General features: G+C 40.8%; 2 protein-coding genes across 2 annotated transcripts; both read right to left on the bottom strand.

Moving 5' to 3' along the window:
* Window positions 1-239: 239 nt before the first annotated feature.
* On the bottom strand, window positions 240-7,021 carry LOC310987176 (fatty acyl-CoA hydrolase precursor, medium chain-like). Its single transcript, XM_083973368.1, has 13 exons — window positions 6,889-7,021; window positions 3,484-3,676; window positions 3,256-3,397; window positions 2,651-2,784; window positions 2,411-2,564; window positions 2,199-2,303; window positions 2,001-2,099; window positions 1,711-1,854; window positions 1,512-1,589; window positions 1,293-1,431; window positions 1,047-1,196; window positions 870-942; window positions 240-779 (listed from the first exon to the last, which is right to left on the bottom strand). Exons 1-13 carry the CDS (start codon window positions 6,962-6,964, stop codon window positions 593-595), a joined length of 1,674 nt encoding a protein of 557 aa, XP_083829494.1. The 5' UTR covers window positions 6,965-7,021; the 3' UTR covers window positions 240-592.
* Window positions 7,022-12,096: 5,075 nt separating this feature from the next.
* LOC310987762 (fatty acyl-CoA hydrolase precursor, medium chain-like) lies at window positions 12,097-15,616 on the bottom strand. Its single transcript, XM_083974178.1, has 13 exons — window positions 15,524-15,616; window positions 14,780-14,972; window positions 14,551-14,692; window positions 14,158-14,291; window positions 13,918-14,071; window positions 13,706-13,810; window positions 13,511-13,609; window positions 13,233-13,376; window positions 13,023-13,100; window positions 12,799-12,937; window positions 12,553-12,702; window positions 12,376-12,448; window positions 12,097-12,285 (listed from the first exon to the last, which is right to left on the bottom strand). The coding sequence occupies exons 1-13, from the start codon at window positions 15,597-15,599 to the stop codon at window positions 12,099-12,101; spliced, it is 1,674 nt and encodes a 557-aa protein (XP_083830304.1). The 5' UTR covers window positions 15,600-15,616; the 3' UTR covers window positions 12,097-12,098.
* Window positions 15,617-16,432: the final 816 nt, after the last annotated feature.

The following is a 16,432-nucleotide window of genomic DNA, read 5'->3' as shown; positions in this document are numbered from 1 at the left end:
ACATATTTGTACAATATTCTTTTCCTTCACAAATCCAGTATCAACTGACCCCCTGGCTAAATGTCTTTGAATGGTTGTCTACTGATGCATAAAAGCTCAAAACTCTGAAAAAAGTTACATGATATTTAGTGCTAGACAAACCACTATCAGAACACCATAATCTCAGACAACTCATGTTAACTCTTTCACATCAATGGTCAGTGCACGTGAGTGTCAGGAAGATAAAAAATACAACCAAACCCTTTCAAAAGACTTTTATTTTGTAGAAGAATCCAGTGCATTAAAATTAGACAAGTGGAAGAACATGTTAGAACAGTTATCTTTCGACTGCTGCCTCGCTCACTTTGACAAAAGTTCACCTGAGGAATTTTTTTGTCATATTATAGACTATGATGTCCTTTCAACATTTTGCATAATGTATGGTACTGAAGTTGAAGACAAATGGGCTTCAGCACTTTACGACTATGATGACCTGGATGACTGAGAACCTTCACGGACATAATGTATGGTACTTTGTAAATAAGTACATTTTGTTTAGTTCATGGTGGTTCAAGGGGAAATCAATGTTTTTTATGTGATTGGGCTGACTTTTCTACAGCTCACTGTGCTCTGTTTTCTCCTTCTGTTCTTGGATCTTCCCTGGGAGGATCTCAGAGTGGAAGACAAAACGATTCTTCTTCAGGTGATGACGGACTACCTGCTCCTTTAAATCAATTGATAGGTACTCTTCTTCTGCGCCATACTTTGGCCAGTGGACAAGGCCATCCCCATTAGGAGACCTGCTCACACACACACAAACAGGTTATTAATAAATGGTCTTATATCCACATCTAATGAAAACTTTGCGTCTCATGAGCGGCTGTTCCTACCCTGTGCGAGCAAAGTTGCCCCAGTAGCTCATCACGGTTTTGCTAAACACCTCCTCCTCTTCAAGGCAGACATCTAAAATAATGACAGTCTGGTAAAAACCTTTTCACTCCAGGAAGCCAAGGACTGCTCACATATCTGGTCTTCTGTTGATTCAGTCATTTTTAAATTACACTTACCAAGTAATCTCACATGGGTAGTCGTAAAACAGAGTCCTAATACTGTAAAGATTTCATCTCCATGGTCACTTCCAACAAAGCTTGGCCTTTTTGCCTGCAGCATTGAGGGAGCATGTTGGTACTCATACAGGTACACAGCGGAGCCTGCATCTGGTAACAGGTGTTATGTTTATGAAAGTGTGAAACAAATGCTATTAAATTAAAGGTTGTGAGATGGATTTGAGTAATCACTGAATGAAGAGTTACCTCTGTGGGCATTGGCAGTCTTGATGGCTGGGATAGTAAACATGAAATCTCCAAGCATCTCAGTAAACCCATTTCTAATTTTCTCACGGTCTTCGCTGGTTCCAATATATTCTTGTGTAAGCAGATCTGTGGTGATGGCCTTGAGAAAATGAGGAAGACATCTGTCAGAGAAAGTTGAGCATGATAACTAAATCCAATGTCAGGCAGTGTGTATCTTACATCATATTGGAAAAGGGAGAACATGTTCACGACCTGCTCCTTATCCATCCCCTCTGTCCAGTTTGGAGGAGCCAAGAACTAAGAAAAGAAAAATCGACACTCAGACACACAGGAGCAAAACAAAACTATTTCATGAGCTGATCTGGGAATCAGTATTAGTCACAGAAATTGTATTCACAATTCAGCATTTCACACTTACACTGGGAAGTAACCAGCCTGCTTCATCGTTATTTACACCGGTCATGAATGGTAGAGTGAGAAGTTCTTTGTTACGGAAAAGCTCATCCACTGGTTTTGGCAGGAAGTGTCCATCAATACTTACAGAAACTCTCAGTGTTACATCCTTTATAGAATGAAATGTAGAAAAGAGACAGTTACAGTTTCATAAGATCCAAAGATTTCACAGAAATATTTCACAGGACACTGTGAGCTCAAGTTCAACTAATACTTTCCAATTAGTGTGCGTAAACTTGGTATACAGTATCTCACCTTACTAAGTTCCACAAAAGTATCTAAATCAAGGTTTTTCATGCAATGGGAGATCTTCTCTGTGCTTTCCAGGCTACAACCAGATATATTTGCTGCTATCTGAGGACAGAAATAAAAGGGATGTCACAATGATTTAGAGATACAATGATGTTCTCAATCAAGAATGTTACATATGAAACAGCCACACTGATAACCGACCTGTGCCATTGGTAGAGGGTCATTTAATATGAGTGCATCCATTGCAGCAGTGCCACTCTCAGCAATGCCACGGTGGATCAGGCCATCAGACAATGGTGAGAGGAGCTGTTAATTCAGAAGAAAGAGGACATGACAGGTTGACAGAGACATAACTGTGCGATACAAATTATTTTGTTTATCTAAAGAAACCCTCTCTCCAGACTGATCCTTACCAGAAGGGATACACTCACTCCACCAGCAGACTCCCCAAATATCGTAACTGAATCTGGGTCTCCTCCAAAGTTATGAACGTGCTGCTGGATCCACCTCAGAGCTTCCACCTGGTCCAGCAGCCCGAAATTCCCGGACACGTGCTCATCTCCAGTGCTGGATGGAACAAACAATTATCGTTTACCAGACCTGCGTTCATACCAGCTGGTAAAAGTTACTGTGACTGAATCTTTCGTTTTCACCTGAGAAAGCCCAGAACTCCCAAACGGTACTGGATCAAAACCACAACCACATCCTGGTAGGCAGCCAGGGCAGAGCCATCATACAGAGAGGCTGACCCCATACCAAACCCTCCCCCATGGATCCAGACCATGACCTGGTAAAGTAAAGAAAGACCCTTATTTTTTCCATGAGGATTAAACAATGTATTATATCTAATTGAGCTCACCTCATAAGAATTTCAATTAGTACAACATTAACACAAACAGCCTTTAATCCAACTAAATCCACTAGACCACATTCATTGGCTCATCATTTTTTTTTTTTTTTTGGCTTTTTTGCCTTTATTTGATAGGACATAGTAGAGATAGACAGGAAAGGGGGAGGCAGAGAGAGGGGGAATGACATGCAGGAAAGGTCTGCCCGACGCGGGATACGAACCGGGGCCGCCTGCGGCGAGGACTGTAGCCTCTACATGGGGCGGCCGCTTTAACCACTGCGCCACGTACCGCCCCATTGGCTCATCATTTTGCCGATATCACTACCTCCAACCATCAAAACAACTTCCAAAAGCTGATTCCTGGTAACTGAGCAGCATCATTTCAAAGGACAAGGAGATTTTACTCACTGGGAGCTTGGCATCATGAGCTCTGTTTGCAGGAGTGTAGATGTTGAGGTACAGACAGTCTTCAGAGATGTCTGGAATATCTACCACTTCAGCGCCAAATTTCTCCATCAGATCAATAGAGAGCTCTCTATGCTGAACACACCTGAAAACGATATTTTTTAATCAATATTGGGCGTGATTACCACAATCTTGCTATGCAACCATGATGATTCTCAGTGGATGACCTACATAGGCGGCTGCTTGGTGGCGTCTCTTACTCCTTCCCATCCCTCTACAGGCTGAGGTGCAGCCAGTCTCAGAGCAGGGCCTACGGGGGGCTTGGCAAATGGGACGCCCAGGTAGGCATGGACTCCTGCCTCCTTCCCCTTCACACTCACATATTCACCTCTCAGGCTCCCAAGCTTTGTGTGGACTTCAGGCGCTGTTGGGATATTGAGGGTGTGTGAGCGTCATAATGTGTCAGCTCACAATTTCTCAGTTCAATTTCCCAGGGAAAAATATGTTATAGTTACGTAACAACTGTAATTACATTGGATATGAAATATTTGATTGTTTTGTAGTTTGCCAATTGGAAGCAACTGCCAAGTGAACAAGTCTTAGAAAATACAATAACTTCCCCTTTGGTTTTAGAAACAAGATATATTTTCCCAAACTGCAATTTCATCATAGTATCTGTTTAACTGGTTAGGACTGAAACAAACTGTTTCAAATCCGTTAATTGGGCATCCATTAGTTAATCAAACTTTTAACATTTCAGTCACTTCTGATATGAAACGCCCAAACATTGCCAGATCTTTGTCTGTTCATGAATCATGAGACAAAACAAGCATTTTGACAGATGTCACATTTTAACAGTTTGGTTCATTTTTCAATATTTAAAGGAGCATTATCGCAAATACAGCAGTAATAGCATAAAATAAGCTGAAATATGCAAAAGATGGGTCGGGGGGAGCCATAACTAAATTTACAAAAAAAATCGCCAACAGTGTAGTGTCCGTGGGGCAAATGCAGCATTTGTCTTTGTTATGATCCAAGCCGGCCCGGCGCTTGCTGCGTTCAATTGCACTCGGAACTCGCAAATCCGACCTCCGAACCGGAAAAATGCAACAGTAAATAGTAATGTAGCAGTGTTAGGCTGCTTACAGTCACTGAATCGCTCGGTAGAACACTTGTCTCCACGTCCCTGTGTCTTTCTTCAGCTGTCCTCTCAGCGTTATTAAGGAGGAGGAAGTTGCAGTTGCTGTTGTTGTCGTTGTTGTGGTTGTGCGCGACGTATAGCTGCCGCTTCCAGTAGCGAGTTTTCTTTTTCCCGCGATTGCACGTTCATTCAGCCTGGTGAGGGAGGAGGAGGGAGGAGGGAGAAGGAGGGGGGGGACTAAACGAGGCTGCTCTCTCTCTCTGACAGCTGCCCACTTGTTTATATCTGATAAACTCCGCCTGGCTCCATCTAGTGGCCGAATTAAGAATTTGGATTTGGATCATGCTCCTTTAACAATGAACAGAATTCACACTTATAAATCCAACCCATTCACCGTAGCTCTATTCTCGGTGGAGCTAACAGAGCTACGCCCTTTGACCGCGGTAAAGTGAGCCGCTGTTTGCGAGATAGTGGTAAAGTGAGCCCGTGTTTGATTTTCGTTGGGCGCGCGCTACAGTAAATACGGTAGGCACGGTTCTCGAGCAAAGTGAAGGTCCTGAAAGATACATAAAGCCTACGTGCTTTTACTGGAGAAATGTGGAGGAAAATCACTTCCAAGATGAAACAACTTTTTAGTTATATTTCACTGCCGTAAAGGAGAGAAAAATCACCTTTCATCGACATTTTACTGTAGAAATGTGGAGAAAAATTAATTTAAAACGACCCCTATAATAAAAGCCATTCACAGTATGCTGACCTTTGACCTTAACCTCACATTAATTCCTTCATGTGTGTGTCTCATTTTTTTTTTTTTTTTTGCATATTGTTCCTGACGTCTCACTCTACCTCTGGTACAATTTTGGTAAAAATTTTACTGTAGAAATGTGGAGAAAAATCATTTTTTAAACGACCCCTGCAATAAAAGCCATTCACAGTATGCTGACCTTTGACCTTACGTCACATCAATTCCTTCATAGGTGTGTTCCTCATTTCTTTTGCATACTATTCCTGGGGTCTTATTCTACTTCTGGTATCATTTTGGTGGCATTTTACTGTAGAAATTTGGAGAAAAATAACCTTAAAGTCACCCCTATAATAAAACCCAGTTACAGTGTGCTGACCTTTGACCTTACGTCAGATCAATTCCTTCATAGGTGTGTTCCTCATTTCTTTTGCATATTGTTCCTGACATCTCACTCTACTTCTGGTATCATTTTGGTGGCATTTTACTGTAGAAATTTGAAGAAAAATCATTTAAAAAATCCCACCCATAATGACTCAACCCCATTTACTGTATGCTGACCTTTGACCTTACGTCAGATCAATTCCTTCATAGGTGTGTTCCTCATTTCTTTTGCATATTGTTCCTGACACCTCACTCTACTTCTGGTATCATTTTGGTGGCATTTTACTGTAGCAATGTAGAGAAAATTCAGATTAAAACCACCCTTATGATTAACTCCTTTTACAGTATGCTGACCATCATTAAATACTGCTATAGTAAAATGCCACCAAAATGATACCAGTAGAGTAAGACAACAGGAACAATATGCAAAAGAAATGAGGAACACACCTATGAAGGAATTGATGTGAGGTAAGGTCAAAGGTCAGCACACTGTAACTGGGTTTTATTATAGTGGTGACTTTAAGGTTATTTTTCTCCACATTTCTACAGTAAAATGTTACCAAATTTGTACCAGAGTTAGAGTGAGATGTCAGGAACACTATGAAAAAAACATGAGGAACACACCTATGAAGGAATTGATCTGACGTAAGGTCAAAGGTTGGCATACTGTAACTGGGTTTTATTATAGGGGTGACTTTAAGGTTATTTTTCTCCAAATTTCTACAGTAAAATGCCACCAAAATGATACCAGAAGTAGAATAAGACCCCAGGAACAGTATGCAAAAGAAATGAGGAACACACCTATGAAGGAATTGATGTGACGTAAGGTCAAAGGTCAGCATACTGTGAATGGCTTTTATTGCAGGGGTCGTTTAAAAAATGATTTTTCTCCACATTTCTACAGTAAAATTTTTACCAAAATTGTACCAGAGGTAGAGTGAGACGTCAGGAACAATATGCAAAAAAAAAAAAAATGAGACACACACATATGAAGGAATTAATGTGAGGTTAAGGTCAAAGGTCAGCATACTGTGAATGGCTTTTATTATAGGGGTCGTTTTAAATTAATTTTTCTCCACATTTCTACAGTAAAATGTCGATGAAAGGTGATTTTTCTCCCCTTTACGGCAGTGAAATATAACTAAAAAGTTGATTCATCTTGGAAGTGATTTTCCTCCACATTTCTCCAGTAAAAGCACGTAGGCTTTATGTATATTTCAGGACCTTCACTTTGCTCGAGAACCGTGCCTACCGTATTTACTGTAGCGCGCGCCCAACGAAAATCAAACAGCGGCTCACTTTACCACTATCTCGCAAACAGTGGCTCACTTTACCGCGGTGCCCTTTGGACTAGTTCTGTTTGACTTACCTTGTGAGTCTGCAGCACCAGCACTGAGACACAAAAGAGACAGAAAGAAGAAAGTTTGCACAGCTCTGAACTCCATTACGTTTTGCCTCCGTGAGGAATCTGCAGACAGCTGAAAGGAGGAAAAGCCAGTGTAGTGCAGCTCCCCGTGAAGCTTTGTGGTGTTTACCCGGACACCTGCCAGAACTTCCAACCACAGCAACAGGTGACCAACAGACGAAACATGTCCCGCCCCCTCCCTAAAGGTAATGATCTGCTCTGCAGTTTCACAATAGCCATAAGAAATTATAGCCCAGAATGTCTTCATAAATCAGTATTTGTTTAACCACCTCGTGGTTATAGGATACACATACTGAAAATAATTTAAGCATATTGTCTAATGTTTCACCAAATAATGGAAATAGCAAAAATATTCATTCATTAAATAAATCACAACATTAGGGGAAATGGGTTGACTAAGATATTAGTAATGGTGATGGGCAGTTACTAATATCAGTTACATCATTAGAATTTGCAGTGTTTTTTGATTTTACACAAGATCAATGTTCCTCAAGTTTGTGTTGAGTGTATATATATGTTATAAATGTATATTAACATATTCATCCCATAGCCTGACGATATTATGTCTTATACTGTAAACATATATAAGTAGCCTACATAACATTTTTTAAACATGTTTTTCATACTTTAATTATAAATTGCATACAATTTATACCATGAATCATTTAGTCACAATATGTTATACCTTATAGTTTTCATTATGCTGATATTTTCAATGTATACATAGATTATTTGTCTATATGTTATAAACATATAACTTCATATATCTAGAGGGTGTTTAAGTGACATACTGTATGTGGCAGCATCACTTACTATTAGGATACACACAATTTTTTATATAGGTATTGTTATGATATGGATATTACGGAACACACAAAAAATCATGAGATAATTAAAAAAAAAAACATCAAATAGTACATGAGCATCATGCAGAAAAGCAGACACAAAATTTGAAGCAGTGGGGATAAATACATATTTTTTTCCTTCACACATCCAGTGTCAACTGAACTCCTGGCTCAATGTCTTTGAATGGTTGTCTACTGATGCATAAAAGCTCAAAAACTCTGAAAAAAGTTACATGATATTTAGTGCTAGACAAACCACTGCTATCAGAACACCATAACTCTTTCACATCAATGGTCAGTGCATGTGAGTGTCAGGAAGACAAACAAAACAACCAAACCCTTTCAAAAGACTTTTATTTTGTAGAAGAATCCAGTGCATTAAAATTAGACAAGTGGAAGAACATGTTAGAACAGTTATCTTTTGACTGCTGCCTCGCTCACTTTGACAAAAGTTCACCTGAGGAATTTTTTAGTCATCTTATAGACTATGATGTCCTTTCAACATTTTGCATAATGTATGGTACTGAAGTTGAAGACAAATGGACTTCAGCACTTTACGACTATGATGACCTGGATTAGAGCACTGGAAAAGAGAGTAACGACACGCATTGGTTCAATGGAAGCGCCTCCTGATGGCTGAATACGAGTATTGCAAAAGCGCCCAAGAACTGACATCTCTGCATTGTTGGTGAATGAGCAAGTGTGGTATTTTCAATAATTTAAGGACATTTATAGATCACCCACGTTAATAGCATCACTGAGGATCATTTACAGATAAACATTAACAAATAGGCGAGTAAAAAAAACAAACAACAACAAACAGTTGTCTACATTAATGTTTCAATCTACATTTTGTAATAAACAAATTAAAAGTGTAATTTGATATGACCAAGACACCTAAAAACAAAAACATGGCCGTTTTCATCAATTTACAAGCAAGTGGGCAACACACATACATTGGAGTGAATGAGTTTTCTGGGCGCTTTTGCAATACCCACATCCTGCCACTCTGGGCGCAAAACCCTTACCACGGGAGTCAATGGTGGTGTCGCTACTCTCTTTTCCAGTGCTCTAACCTGGATGACTGAGAACCTTCACGGACATAATGTATGGTACTTTGTAAGTAAGTACATTTTGTTTAGTTCAAGGTGGTTCAAGGGGAAATCAATGTTTTTTATGTGACTGGGCTGACTTTTCTACAGCTCACTGTGCTCCGTTTTCTCCGTTTTCTCCTTCTGTTCTTGGATCTTCCCTGGGAGGATCTCAGAGAGGAAGACAAAACGATTCTTCTTCAGGTGATGACGGACTACTTGCTCCTTTAAATCAATTGATAGGTACTCTTCTTCTGCGCCATACTTTGGCCAGTGGACAAGGCCATCCCCATTAGGAGACCTGCTCACACACACACAAACAGGTTATTAATAAATGGTCTTATATCCACATCTAATGAAAACTTTGCGTCTCATGAGCGGCTGTTCCTACCCTGTGCGAGCAAAGTTGCCCCAGTAGCTCATCACGGTTTTGCTAAACACCTCCTCCTCTTCAAGGCAGACATCTAAAATAATGACAGTCTGGTAAAAACCCTTTTCACTCCAGGAAGCCAAGGACTGTTCACATATCTGGTCTTCTGATGATCCAGTCATTTTTACATTACACTTACCAAGTAATCTCACATGGGTAGTCGTAAAACAGAGTCCTAATACTGTAAAGATTTCATCTCCATGGTCACTTCCAACAAAGCTTGGCCTTTTTGCCTGCAGCATTGAGGGAGCATGTTGGTACTCATACAGGTACACAGCGGAGCCTGCATCTGGTGACAGGTGTTGTGTTTATGAAAGTGTGAAACAAATGCTATTAAATTAAAGGTTCTGAGATGGATTTGAGTAATCACTGAATGAAGAATTACCTCTGTGGGCATTGGCAGTCTTGATGGCTGGTATAGTAAATATTAAATCTCCAAACATCTCAGTAAACCCATTTCTAATTTTCTCACGGTCTTCGCTGGTTCCAATATATTCTTGTGTAAGCAGATCTGTGGTGATGGCCTTGAGAAAATGAGGAAGACATCTGTCAGAGAAAGTTGAGCATGATAACTAAATCCAATGTCAGGCAGTGTGTATCTAATCTTACATCATATTGGAAAGCGGTGAGCATGTTCACGACATGCTCCTTATCCATCCCCTCTGTCCAGTTTGGAGGAGCCAAGAACTAAGAAAAGAAAAATCGACACTCAGACACACAGGAGCAAAACAAAACTATTTCATGAGCTGATCTGGGAATCAGTATTAGTCACAGAAATTGTATTCACAATTCAGCATTTCACACTCACACTGGGAAGTAACCAGCCTACTTCATCGTTATTTACACCAGTCATGAATGGTAGAGTGAGAAGTTCTTTGTTACGGAAAAGCTCATCCACTGGTTTTGGCAGGAAGTGTCCATCAATACTTACAGAACAGCTCAATGTTACATCCTTTATAGAATGAAATGTAGAAAAGAGACAGTTACAGTTTCATAAGATCATAAGATTTCACAGAAATATTTCACAGGACACTGTGAGCTCAAGTTCAACTAATACTTTCACATTAAACTTGGTATACAGTATCTCACCTTACTAAGTTCCACAAAAGTATCTAAATCAAGGTTTTTCATGCAATGGGAGATCTTCTCTGTGCTTTCCAGGCTACAACCAGATATATTTGCTACTATCTGAGGACAGAAATAAAAGGGATGTCACAATGATTTAGAGATACAATGATGTTCTCAATCAAGAATGTTACATATAAAAACAGCTACACCGATAACCGACCTGTGCCACTGGTAGAGGGTCATTTAATATGAGTGCATCCATTGCAGCAGTGCCACTCTCAGCAATGCCACGGTGGATCAGGCCATCAGACAATGGTGAGAGGAGCTGTTAATTCAGAAGAAAGAAGACATGACAGGTTGACAGAGACATAACTGTGCGATACAAATTATTTTGTTTATCTAAAGAAACCCTCTCTCCAGACTGATCCTTACCAGAAGGGATACACTCACTCCACCAGCAGACTCCCCAAATATCGTAACTGAATCTGGGTCTCCTCCAAAGTTATGAACGTGCTGCTGGATCCACCTCAGAGCTTCCACCTGGTCCAGCAGCCCGAAATTCCCGGACACGTGCTCATCTCCAGTGCTGGATGGAACAAACAATTATCATTTACCAGACCTGCATTCACACCAGCTGGTAAAAGTTACTGTGACTGAATCTTTCGTTTTCACCTGAGAAAGCCCAGAACTCCCAAACGGTACTGGATCAAAACCACAACCACATCCTGGTAGGCAGCCAGGGCAGAGCCATCATACACAGAGGCTGACCCAATACCAAACCCTCCCCCGTGGATCCAGACCATGACCTGGTAAAGTAAAGAAAGACCCTTATTTTTTCCATGGGGATTAAACAATATATATCTAATTGAGCTCACCTCATAAGAATTTCAATCAACACTACATTAACACAAACAGCCTTTAATCCAACTAAATCCACTAGACCACATTCATTGGCTCATCATTTTGCCGATATCACTACCTCCAACCATCAAAACAACTTCCTAAAGCCGAACCCTGGTAACTGGGCAGCATCATTTCAAAGGACAAGGAGATTTTACTCACTGGGAGCTTGGCATCATGAGCTCTGTTTGCAGGAGTGTAGATGTTGAGGTACAGACAGTCTTCAGAGATGTCTGGAATATCTACCACTTCAGCGCCAAATTTCTCCATGAGATCAATAGAGAACTCTCTATGCTGAACACACCTGAAAATGATATTTTTAAATCAACAAGTAGCTATTGAACATGATTACCACGATCTTGCTATGCAACCATGATTCTCAGTGGATGACCTACATAGGCGGCTGCTTGGTGGCGTCTCTTACTCCTTCCCATCCCTCTACAGGCTGAGGTGCAGCCAGTCTCAGAGCAGGGCCTACGGGGGGCTTGGCAAATGGGACGCCCAGGTAGGCATGGACTCCTGCCTCCTTCCCCTTCACACTCACATATTCACCTCTCAGGCTCCCAAGCTATGTGTGGACTTCAGGCGCTGTTGGGATATTGAGGGTGTGTGAGAGTCATAATGTGTCAGCTCACAATTTCTCAGTTCAGTTTCCCAGGGAAAATATGTTATAGCTACGTAACAACTGTAATTACATTGGATATGAAATATTTGATTGTTTTGTAGTTTGCCAATTGGAAGCAACTGCCAAGTGAACGAGTCTTAGAAAATACAATAACTTCCCCATTGGTTTTAGAAAGAAGATATATTTTGACTTTTCTACAGCTCACTGTGCTCTGTTTTCTCCTTCTGTTCTTGGATCTTCCCTGGGAGGATCTCAGAGTGGAAGACAAAACGATTCTTCTTCAGGTGATGACGGACTACCTGCTCCTTTAAATCAATTGATAGGTACTCTTCTTCTGCGCCATACTTTGGCCAGTGGACAAGGCCATCCCCATTAGGAGACCTGCTCACACACACACAAACAGGTTATTAATAAATGGTCTTATATCCACATCTAATGAAAACTTTGCGTCTCATGAGCGGCTGTTCCTACCCTGTGCGAGCAAAGTTGCCCCAGTAGCTCATCACGGTTTTGCTAAACACCTCCTCCTCTTCAGGGCAGACATCTAAAATAATGACAGTCTGGTAAAACCCTTTTCACTCCAGGAAGCCAAGGACTGTTCACATATCTGGTCTTCTGTTGATTCAGTCATTTTTACATTACACTTACCAAGTAATCTCACATGGGTAGTTGTAAAACAGAATCCTAATACTGTAAGGATTTCATCTCCATGGTCACTTCCAACAAAACTTGGCCTTTTTGCCTGCAGCATTGAGGGAGCATGTTGGTACTCATACAGGTACACAGCGGAGCCTGCATCTGGTGACAGGTGTTATGTTTATGAAAGTGTGAAACAAATGCTATTAAATTAAAGGTTCTGAGATGGATTTGAGTAATCACTGAATGAAGAATTACCTCTGTGGGCATTGGCAGTCTTGATGGCTGGGACAGTAAACATGATATCTCCAAGCATCTCAGTAAACCCATTTCTAATTTTCTCACGGTCTTCGCTGGTTCCAATATATTCTTGTGTAACCAGATCTGTGGTGATGGCCTTGAGAAAACAAGGAAGACATCTGTCAGAGAAAGTTGAGCATGATAAGGAAATCTAATGTCAGGCAGTGTGTATCTAATCTTACATCATATTGGTAAAGGGTGAGCATGTTCACGACATGCTCCTTATCCATCCCCTCTGTCCAGTTTGGAGGAGCCAAGAACTAAGAAAAGAAAAAGTGACAGTTAACTCAGACACACAGGAGCAAAACAAAACTATTTCATGAGCTGATCTGGGGATCAGTATGCTCTTCAGTCACATAAATTGTATTCACGATTCAGCATTTCACACTTACACTGGGAAATAACCAGCCCGCTTCATCGTTATTTACACCGGTCATGAATGGTATAGTGAGAAGTTCTTTTTTACGGAAAAGCTCATCCACTGGTTTTGGCAGGAAGTGTCCATCAATACTTACAGAAACTCTCAATGTTGCATCCTTTATAGAATAAAATGTAAAGAGACAGTTACAGTTTCATAAAATCCAAAGATTTCATAGAAATATTTCACAGGACACTGTGAGCTCAAGTTCAACTAATACTTTCACATTAAACTTGGTATACAGTATCTCACCTTACTAAGTTCCACAAAAGTATCTAAATCAAGGTTTTTCATGCAATGGGAGATCTTCTCTGTGCTTTCCAGGCTACAACCAGATATATTTGCTACTATCTGAGGACAGAAATAAAAGGGATGTCACAACAATTTAGAGGTACAATGTTCTCAATCCATAATGTTACATATGAAACAGCCACACTGATAACCGACCTGTGCCACTGGTAGAGGGTCATTTAATATGAGTACATCCATTGCAGCAGTGCCACTCTCAGCAATGCCACGGTGGATCAGGCCATCAGACAATGGTGAGAGGAGCTGTTAATTCAGAAGAAAGAGGACATGACAGGTTGACAGAGACATAACTGTGCGATACAAATTATTTTGTTTATCTAAAGAAACCCTCTCTCCAGACTGATCCTTACCAGAAGGGATACACTCACTCCACCAGCAGACTCCCCAAATATCGTAACTGAATCTGGGTCTCCTCCAAAGTTATGAACGTGCTGCTGGATCCACCTCAGAGCTTCCACCTGGTCCAGCAGCCCGAAATTCCCGGACACGTGCTCATCTCCAGTGCTGGATGGAACAAACAATTATCATTTACCAGACCTGCGTTCATACCAGCTGGTAAAAGTTACTGTGACTGAATCTTTCGTTTTCACCTGAGAAAGCCCAGAACTCCCAAACGGTACTGGATCAAAACCACAACCACATCCTGGTAGGCAGCCAGGGCAGAGCCATCATACAGAGAGGCTGACCCAATACCAAACCCTCCCCCATGGATCCAGACCATGACCTGGTAAAGTAAAGAAAGACCCTTATTTTTTCCATGAGGATTAAACAATGTATTATATCTAATTGAGCTCACCTCATAAGAATTTCAGTTAGTACAACATTAACACAAACAGCCTTTAATCCAACTAAATCCACTAGACCACATTCATTGGTTCATCATTTTGCCGATATCACTACCTCCAACCATCAAAACAACTTCCAAAAGCTGATTCCTGGTAACTGAGCAGCATCATTTCAAAGGACAAGGAGATTTTACTCACTGGGAGCTTGGCATCATGAGCTCTGTTTGCAGGAGTGTAGATGTTGAGGTACAGACAGTCTTCAGAGATGTCTGGAATATCTACGGCCATAGCGCCAAATTTCTCCATCAGATCAATAGAGAACTCTCTATGCTGAACACACCTGAAAATGATATTTTTAAATCAACAAGTAGCTATTGAACATGATTACCACATATGCAACCATGATGATTCTCATTGGATGACCTACATAGGCGGCTGCTTGGTGGCGTCTCTTACTCCTTCCCATCCCTCTACAGGCTGAGGTGCAGCCAGTCTCAGAGCAGGGCCTACGGGGGGCTTGGCAAATGGGACGCCCAGGTAGGCATGGACTCCTGCCTCCTTCCCCTTCACACTCACATATTCACCTCTCAGGCTCCCAAGCTTTGTGTGGACTTCAGGCGCTGTTGGGATATTGAGGGTGTGTGAGCGTCATAATGTGTCAGCTCACAATTTCTCAGTTCAATTTCCAAGGGGAAAATATGTTATAGCTACGTAACAACTGTAATTACATTGGATATGAAATATTTGATTGTTTTGTCCTTTGCCAGTTGGAAGCAACTGCCAAGTGAACAAGTCTAAGAAAATACAATAACTTCCCCTTTGGTTTTAGAAACAAGATATATTTTCCCAAACTGCAATTTCATCATAGTATCTGTTTAACTGGTTAGGACTGAAACAGTTTCATATCTGGTAATTGATCATCCATTAGTTAATCAAACTTTTAACATTTCAGTCACTTCTGATAGGAAACTCCCAAACAATGCCAGATCTTTGTCTGTTTGTGAATCATGAGACAAAACAAGCATTTTGACAGATGTCACATTTTAACAGTTCGGTTCATTTTTCATTAACAATGAACAGAATTCACCATTCATAAATCCAACCCATTCACTGTAGCTCTATTCTCGATAGAACAGAGCTACGCCCTTTGGACTAGTTCTGTTTGACTTACCTTGTGAGTCTGCAGCACCAGCACTGAGACACAAAAGAGACAGAAAGAAGAAAGTTTGCACAGCTCTGAACTCCATTACGTTTTGCCTCCGTGAGGAATTTGCAGGCAGCTGAATGGAGGGAAAGCCAGTGTAGTGCAGCTCCCCGTGAAGCTTTGTGGTGTTGACCCGGACAGTTGTAAATACCAGCCAGAACTTCCAACCACAGCAACAGGTGACCAACAGACGAAACATGTCCCGCCTCCTCCCTACAGGTATTATCTGCTCTGCTCTGCAGTTTCACAATAGGTGGCCATAAGAGATTATAGCCCAGAATGTCCTCATAAATCACTATAGTTGTTTAACCACCTTGGGGTTATAGGATACACATACTGAAAATTAATTTAGAAATATTGTCGAATGTTCCACCAAATAATGGAAATAGCAAAAATATTCATTCATTAAATAAATCACAACATTAGGGGAAATGGGTTGACTAAGATATTAGTAATGGTGATGGGCAGTTACTAATATCAGTTACATCATTAGAATTTGCAGTGTTTTTTGATTTTACACAAGATCAGTGTTCCTCATAAAGTGTTGAGTGTATGTGTGACAGTTGACAGGTCCGGTCACTATGCCTCCAATTGATCATGCGCCCTGGCTACTTGGCCAAGGGGATGTCCCTTTACATATTTGTACAATATTCTTTTCCTTCACAAATCCAGTATCAACTGACCCCCTGGCTAAATGTCTTTGAATGGTTGTCTACTGATGCATAAAAGCTCAAAACTCTGAAAAAAGTTACATGATATTTAGTGCTAGACAAACCACTGCTATCAGAACACCATAATCTCAGACAACTCATGTTAACTCTTTCACATCAATGGTCAGTGCACGTGAGTGTCAGGAAGATAAAAAATACAACCAAA

The sequence above is a fragment of the Trachurus trachurus genome (genome assembly GCF_905171665.1).
Source record: "Trachurus trachurus genome assembly, chromosome: 6".
In the NCBI taxonomy this organism is placed as follows: domain Eukaryota; kingdom Metazoa; phylum Chordata; class Actinopteri; order Carangiformes; family Carangidae; genus Trachurus; species Trachurus trachurus.
This window is presented reverse-complemented; position numbering and strand designations above follow the sequence as displayed.

Excerpts from the sequence above, each read along its gene's own strand:
- LOC310987762 (XM_083974178.1), bottom strand. The coding sequence starts at position 15,599 with ATGGAGTTCAGAGCTGTGCAAACTTTCTTCTTTCTGTCTCTTTTGTGT. Across the intron at positions 14,693-14,779 it reads GCCACCAAGCAGCCGCCTAT|GTGTGTTCAGCATAGAGAGT; the intron begins GTAGGTCATCCA and ends TATCATTTTCAG. Across the intron at positions 12,449-12,552 it reads TACCCATGTGAGATTACTTG|ATGTCTGCCCTGAAGAGGAG; the intron begins GTAAGTGTAATG and ends TCATTATTTTAG.
- LOC310987176 (XM_083973368.1), bottom strand. The coding sequence starts at position 6,964 with ATGGAGTTCAGAGCTGTGCAAACTTTCTTCTTTCTGTCTCTTTTGTGT. Across the intron at positions 2,100-2,198 it reads ACCCTCTACCAATGGCACAG|ATAGCAGCAAATATATCTGG; the intron begins GTCGGTTATCAG and ends TTCTGTCCTCAG. Across the intron at positions 1,590-1,710 it reads CAGGCTGGTTACTTCCCAGT|TTCTTGGCTCCTCCAAACTG; the intron begins GTAAGTGTGAAA and ends TTCTTTTCTTAG.